Raw genomic sequence first — 7739 nt, 5'->3', positions numbered from 1 at the left:
TGTTTCGGTGTATTGATAAATAAATACCCAAGAAGAATTATATCGATCAATTTGTCCAGAAATATAATCCCAAGCGACAGTGCGACAATGCGACAATGCGAGGTTTTACTAATTCTCGCAACTATGTCTATTGGATTTCAATTTCACGATGCGAGGTTTAAAAAAGACAAGCGACAATTAAGACGATAATTGTCGCCCTCTTAACCTCGCGAGGATTGTTAAATCTCGCATGTAAGTATGTTTTCGGACAAGGCGACAACGCGATAATTATCGCGTTGTCGCGTGTTGGCGAGGCGACAATTTAAGTGGCACGAACAGGATTCCGTACTAATACCTTAAGGCAGTAACATAGATGTAACCTTTAAACTTCTTATCATAAATTTCTTACATGTCGTTTATATTTAGAAACCGTAAAGATTTCAATAGCTTTAACATTTGTAGTTTTCCTTAAGTACGCTTTCTTAAGTTCAACATTGTGCGTGTAAGACTGGTTGAGAGAATTATTAAGTAAGTACTTCTGTTAACGGATTGCTAATATAACGTATGTCCTGTTTATAATGATTAACCTGTTCAAATAGGATTCTTATAAAAGTTCAGTCTGTTTTACATACATTGCTGAAAGACACTCGGAGCATTTTACTCAAGTAGTCAAAAAGTGAATCTGTCATGTTGCCGAAAACAAAAAAGAGCTTTAATTTTCTTCAAGTCTGCCTTGTTCTAAAGCATAGTTACAGGCAGATACTTCAAGTCTGCCTTGTTCTAAAGCATAGTTACAGGCAGATACTTCAAGTCTGCCTTGTTCTAAAGCGTAGTTACAGGCAGATACTGAGCATTGTTGTGATTGTTAATTTGTGTTTTTCAGAGACATGTTACTATTCCTCTTATACAGTACCGCCTTTGGACTAGGTTCGTATTTTTCTGTCATTGAAATAGGTCATTATTATGTAGATAATTTACAGACAACTCACAGTAATATATTAAATATATTAAGAACCATATATTGTTAGCTGTGGCAACAATAAATATTGATCATTTTAATATTTTAGCGCATGTTAAATAGGTATGAAATAAATTAGCGACCTGGTGAGTATTTTTCCTTGTTGTTTATGAGGGAAATGTAAATTTGTCTGAGAGAATATTTTCCGTGTAAATTATAAAGAAATGAAAGGTTGTCTGAGACAATATTTTCCGTGTAAATTATAAAGAAATTTAAAGTTGTCTGAGAGAATATTTTCCGTGTAAATTATAAGGAAATGTAAAGTTGTCTGAGAGAATATTTTCCGTGTAATGATTATAAGGAAATGTAAAGTTGTCTGAGAGAATATTTTCCGTGTAAATTATAAGGAAATGTAAAGTTGTCCGAGAATATTTTCCGTGTAAATTATAAGGAAATGTAAAGTTGTCTGAGACAATATTTTCCGTGTAAATTATAAGGAAATGTAAAGTTGTCTGAGAGAATATTTTCCGTGTAAATTATAAAGAAAAGTAAAGTTGTCTGAGAGAATATTTTCCGTGTAAATTATAAGGAAATGTAAAGTTGTCTGAGAGAATATTTTCCGTGTAAATTATAAGGAAATGTAAAGTTGTCCGAGAATATTTTCCGTGTAAATTATAAAGAAATGTAAAGTTGTCTGAGAGAATATTTTCCGTTTAAAAGATAAAGAAAGGTAAAATTGTTAGAACCGTCATTAAAGTTTTGATATATTCTCTAAAACAAGTTTACGTTAGTATAGGATTTTAAAATTCGATCAAACAGTCATATTTTCATCTCAATGCTTTAAACGAAAAATTGAGATACAAAATACAACTTTCACTTTGATATGTTTTTCCCTAGATGTTTACAACTATTTATTGAAGAAGGTCGGAATTCACTGACATAACTAATTGAATACAGCGCTGATATTGAGTTGATCATTTCAGTGGTTTGTCAACAAGACAGTAATGAAGTAGCATTCTCGGCTGGTCTCACACATGATATTGCCATCCTGCATGCAGAGAAAGTAGTTTACGACAAAGTGTTCACTAATGTCGGGGGAGGATATGATAATACATCTGGCAATTTCAATTGTCCTGTATCGGGCGTATACGTATTTCAGGTAATCGTTTGCTTTTTGTCTCCATTTATCTCGCTATTTCAGCCGTATTTGCTAAATAACTCACTACAAACAATTATTTTTATTTCACAGCATGTGCAACAATCACACAGTCTGTCCTATGAGCTATAGCGGTATAACAAGACTGACATTATTTAAAGGCCTAGATTCACTACAATATAAGTGTCCCCCCCCCCCAATCCAATATACAACTCCCATCTTATCTGCTGCTTATCAGCGATTATGTAACAGTAACTGATTAGAGGGCAATTAGCACAGCAGGGACCCCAACTAGACCATGAAGATGTGTGCAGTGGAGTTGAAAGAAATTAATTTTTCTTCAGTGAATGTGGAATGATAATAATAATAATTATTATTTTGATATTATATAGATGATAATAACTATTACTTTAATGTTATAATAATAATAATAATAAAAATTATAAATATAATCATGATTGTTATTATTATCATTATTATTATTATTACATTTAGGATGATAAAAGATACAGAAATAATATTGAAAATAATAATGATGATAAAACACAAGTATAATAGTGAAAACTTCATGAGTTCTTTGTGCTGACAAACAATATAATATAAAATTATTGTGTTCCATCTATACTCGACTTTCATTTTCAGTATGTTGCCAAAAGGGACTTTTTTCATGCTTACAGTATTCTCCCAGCTTTAGATGAGTGAAAGTCACATTTTTCTGAAATATCACAATTCTCCGGACAGAATTTGAAAAAATAAAAATTTGCATATTTCTTTAAGTAAGTCTCTCATTATTTCATTATTATGAATTATTCTATTTTATTATCGTGTTTGATCAACAATATTTTTCTTTACATAGAAATGCCAAAAAGAAACTGGTATAACTTTAAATGTTATCAATTATTCATTAATTTAAAATAAATTATATGGTTTCCCTTTCTCACTAATTGATACTCTTGTAAGGTAGACTGACTTTCCAATAAACAATGACCCTTGTTTATTGGAACCATACTGTGATGGTCATTAGCCCCCAACTGTGCTGGTGAAGACAGAAATCCCTTGGCCCACTGCCAAAATCTAGGCCTTTAAGATAAAGGATCCAGTAGAAACACCCTTATATAGTGTTGTCTAGGAAACGGGTTCCATAAAATAAATAAAACGCGTTTTTCTTTCATTTACAGTGTATAACTGTATTACAATGCTTTCTACATTTTATTACCGCTCCATTTATTTTACACAGGTTAGAACTAAACCACATAATAGCTACATTTTGTTTAAGATCTATTAACGTTCAGGATAAATCCTCTGGCCACAACTACACCACATACTTCACACATTTTATTACAGATATATTACCGTTCATATCAGGAGAAATCCTCGTGGCCAGAACTACATCACATACTTCACACATTTTATTACAGATATATTACCGTTCATGTAGAGAAATCTCGTCGCTGGAGCTACCACCATATACTTGCTACATTGTATTTATGGCTAGAACTAAGCCCCATACTTATGGCTATTACTACATTTTATTTCAGATCCTTTACCCTTCAGCATCATTCTAGAACTAAACCAGATGCTTGCTATATTTTATTGCAGATCTATAACCAGTTCCTAACCACAATGCTGTTATCTTACAGTTCTATTAACTGATACATCAGGAAAAATTCACCTGCCCAAAATGATGCAATGTCCAAAATGATGCAATATACAATTATTATAAAAACATTTGCCTGAAGTTCTAAAGACAAAGGGCAAATAGTCTGTACTTTTGACCGACAAACCATTCAATGTGTTGCATCACTAACACAAAGGTAGAAGTTCTCTTTTTCAGAATTTACCACGCTGTGTTTTCTACATTTTAAAACAGTTCCACGCACTTGCACACCAGGACAAATCTACGTGGCTAGAGCTGTACCACAATGCTTACTATATCGCATCAATCTACGGTCATACTGTTAACGATTATGCCAGTGGCGGCAATTCTGTCATTCTGAAACTATCCAAGGGGGACCAGGTATTTTGTGTTTCCTATGCATTACTCACATTCATTCATTTTTAGATCACTGTACTTTGTTCAGGCAGAACTCAGCTATTAGTATAAGTGGATGGTCTGTCGTTAATCGTCCATTGTCGTCGTCCTGCGTCAACATTTTTGCTTTAAAAAACATCTTCTCCTATGAAACTACTTGTCAGAACTATACCAAACTTGGTCCGTAGCATACTGGCATAGACTTTCATTGACGTCTATAGATCAAAACTTGGTCTGCAGCATTATTATAGTGTCCTCTCCAAACAGTGCTTGGCCCCTTCTAGAGACCGCTAGAGCTGAAACTAGCCTTACCTTCAAAATTTAATGACTTTTTCTCATGAACTGCTTGATAGATCGTCATCAAACTTGATTTGTAGCATTATTATAAGGTCCTCAACAAACCTTTATTCAATTAGGGACACTTGACCACTGTTAAGAGGCTGCTAGAGCTAAAAATAGAAATTTCTTATCTTGAAGTTTGTTCTAATTGTAACACATTTTTGAGTCTTCACAGCAAGTAGAAAAAAAAACACTAAATTTCTTTTACTTTAATAAACTTCTTAAAGGATATTTACCATCAGAAGCAATGCCAGACGGTCAAGGTTCTCTTCAGGTGAGCGACTTAGGCTCATTTATGTTCATGCACATGTTAATAACATTTTAAACGTGTATTTTTGATAGTTTACTAAAACCAAAATATTTTGGATTTATTTCTTTTTAGTAAGTTTTATTTTAAGTAAAGGTATAATAAGTGGGTCAGTCTGATAGCAATATGTAAGTGTGCTTACAACTGTAAGCCTAAAGATAAGCAAACTGACATTTAGTGATAAAAGTTCCAAATTCGTTTAGTTCATTTTCATATACAATAAGCATTTATCTTTGAGTTAAACATGAGTTCACCTTTCTTTGCCTATAGCACCAAATGACTTGTTAGGTTTTGGAACAATTTAGAGGGCTGATACATTACAGTCTAGTGTTTGAGTAACTTGCTCAGGAGCGTGGCCAGGCGGAGGCCAGGAAGCCCGGGCTTCCATACTAGTATCAGCAGTAGATATTTTACCAAAGCACGGAATGATGTGTTCTTTGTGATCTAAATGTGAACGGTTCACTACTCCTTCAGTGCAATTCAGTATCGAATATCGCTTCCTTCACAGCCAATCTCTTCTAAAATGAAATATTGTCTCGGAGTTAATCTCTTGGTATCGTCCGTTTCTTTTAATTGAAGTATGGGTGTTCAATACCATTTTCCTCCATTTTCTTTGGAAATGACCGTAATTCCAAAATAAGCTGTCTATTTTTAGGTGAAGAAACAAACGACACTAGGTGTCCGTAGATAAAACACCGAAAGTTTTGCATACATTTTGAAGAAATTACAAGTACGTACAACCGGTACTAAACCTTGCATCCTCGTCTACATGACGTACAACCGGTACTAAACCTTGCATCCTCGTCCACATGACGTACAACCGGTACTAAACCTTGCATCCTCGTCCACATGACGTACAACCGGTACTAAACCTTGCATCCTCGTCTACACGACGTACAACCGGTACTAAACCTTGCATCCTCGTCCACATGACGTACAACCGGTACTAAACCTTGCATCCTCGTCTACACGACGTACAACCGGTACTAAACCTTGCATCCTCGTCTACACGACGTACAACCGGTACAACCGGTACTAAACCTTGCATCCTCGTCTACACGACGTACAACCGGTACTAAACCTTGCATCCTCGTCCACATGACGTAGTCGATGCATAGCATAAAAATGACGTGAAACTCGTATGCTGACCTATTTTACCAGAACTTTTTTTTTTAAATGAGGTGTTATATTTCTTGAAAAGTGGATACCATGCTCAGAACAAATTAATTGACTACCGCCTCTACGATTAATCAGTATAGGGCAGTGTTTCGAAATTACAGCATATTCCGTTCGATCGCGAATGGAAAATAGCACATGCTTTGTTCGATTGGCAGATTGAGTAACGCAGGAGGCTTGAAGTTTTCGTTTTGATAATTACAGTAACAAACAAATAGAAATTTCTATTGATGATGGATTATTGCAGAAATAAAATTATCGTTTCCTCGCATTTACAGCGATTTGCCTGCGAATATTCCAATCGAAAGATGATGAATTTTTCAGAAAGAAGCCCATATTCACTTTTTGTATTCTTTGTGAACTATTCGCCACTAACGGAAGTAACTGAAAAATTACTAAATATGTATCCTGGTACTTATCAATTTGTTAGAAGCAGTGTACCCCTTTTGTTTAAAAATCTGTTTTACCCCGTCTGGCGCCGACACACTCGAGCTCAATTAGAACATACCTACTCTCGCAGTGTGTATGGTCAGTAAAAACGGTATGCACGTGTTAAATAGCTATTTAACAAAGAAAAAAACAACAAAAACATTTTAATAGTTTTCAGCTTTAGTACGTTTAACTGCATGCATGTGCATGTATTGGCTGACGTCAATTGTTTGCATCAATATAGTTGACAATCTTGTCACTGATTCTGGCATCAATTTTAAGCATTTAAACAGTATTTTAAAGTATGTTTGAGCTATTGTAACTGTACTTTCAGGTGTACGTAAAGGCTGTAGATAACAGCTATGGTACAGACACGAATATGTATGGTAGACCAGACGAGATCTACTCAACATTTAGTGGCTATCTAATTGCACCGATTTATGAGGAAATACCTACTGTCGGTTGATAAATATCCAATATGAAAACCCTGAAGATCGGAGTTAATAAAACAATGTAAACTGTTTATAATATTATTTATTTGTAAAAAATGCATAACGGTTACGAACATGATATTTTTGATGATATTACAAACTTAACACTAAAAGACTAATCTCATTCTGCCTGAAACCCGAACAGTTTATGATGTAAAATATTACATGACGCCTTATATAACTTTGTGCTATTGGCCGGTAAAAAGTTTAACATAGTTTTGCTGGGTTAAAGTCAAAAATAGAACAAAAATATTTCTGATATCATATAATGAAACATATATTGAATGGCATGCTGGTCTGGACTGAGGGCAAATAGTTTAGACTATTGATTAGCAAGACATTTAGTAAGTGTATACGATACAGCGTGTTCAGTGATACTTACACTAGCTTACAGAAATGCACGCATCCAATCACAAGGCTTTATCTTATATTTAGTTTCTCTTCTTACGAGTTCTTTCATCCCAAGTTTTCCTAGTTGTCTGGCATAGTTCGAAATATGATACAATATGCAGCTGATGGCGTCGTTACAGATGAAGGAAATCTGGCGTTAGAGAACATATTGAGACGTTTAGGAGACGGAAACCGTAACTCAGATACTACGTTATAGTATTCAAGAAACTGTAACACAGTTACCTATGTCCACCGCCATGGGAAATATTCACAAAACCTATTACCAGCCAATACAAAGTACTCTGTAAAGTGAGGAGGCAACATACTAACTTCTACCATAAAACAATCAAATATAAATTATATAACCCATGAATAAATATTTAGTTTGAAAATATCTGAATATCTATAATCACATTCGCTTTAAGTTTTGTACAGAATGAAGAAAAACGTTAATCGTATAAACAAAACCGGTACACTTTCCG

The 7739-nt window shown here is 34.4% G+C and overlaps 1 protein-coding gene across 2 annotated transcripts; it reads left to right on the top strand.

Moving 5' to 3' along the window:
* The first annotated feature begins 392 nt into the window (after window positions 1-392).
* Window positions 393-6904, top strand: LOC123537880 (complement C1q-like protein 4). Of its 2 annotated transcripts, none has more exons than XM_045321775.2 (5): window positions 393-507; window positions 863-906; window positions 1921-2096; window positions 3964-4110; window positions 6711-6904. In XM_045321775.2, exons 2-5 carry the CDS (start codon window positions 867-869, stop codon window positions 6840-6842), a joined length of 495 nt encoding a protein of 164 aa, XP_045177710.1. In that variant the 5' UTR covers window positions 393-507; window positions 863-866; the 3' UTR covers window positions 6843-6904. The 2 variants fall into 2 exon arrangements, with proteins under 2 accessions (XP_045177710.1, XP_045177711.1); XM_045321776.2 differs by having other exon boundaries at window positions 430-541.
* Window positions 6905-7739: the final 835 nt, after the last annotated feature.

The sequence above is a fragment of the Mercenaria mercenaria genome, chromosome 18 (assembly GCF_021730395.1).
Source record: "Mercenaria mercenaria strain notata chromosome 18, MADL_Memer_1, whole genome shotgun sequence".
NCBI classification, from domain to species: domain Eukaryota; kingdom Metazoa; phylum Mollusca; class Bivalvia; order Venerida; family Veneridae; genus Mercenaria; species Mercenaria mercenaria.
This window is presented reverse-complemented; position numbering and strand designations above follow the sequence as displayed.

What these genes read in the sequence shown, in the direction of transcription:
- LOC123537880 (XM_045321775.2), top strand. Translation starts at nt 867, where the DNA reads ATGTTACTATTCCTCTTATACAGTACCGCCTTTGGACTAG. An exon ending in CGGGCGTATACGTATTTCAG is followed by an intron (nt 2,097 to 3,963) that starts GTAATCGTTTGC and finishes ATTTTAAAACAG; the next exon opens with TTCCACGCACTTGCACACCA. An exon ending in AACTATCCAAGGGGGACCAG is followed by an intron (nt 4,111 to 6,710) that starts GTATTTTGTGTT and finishes CTGTACTTTCAG; the next exon opens with GTGTACGTAAAGGCTGTAGA.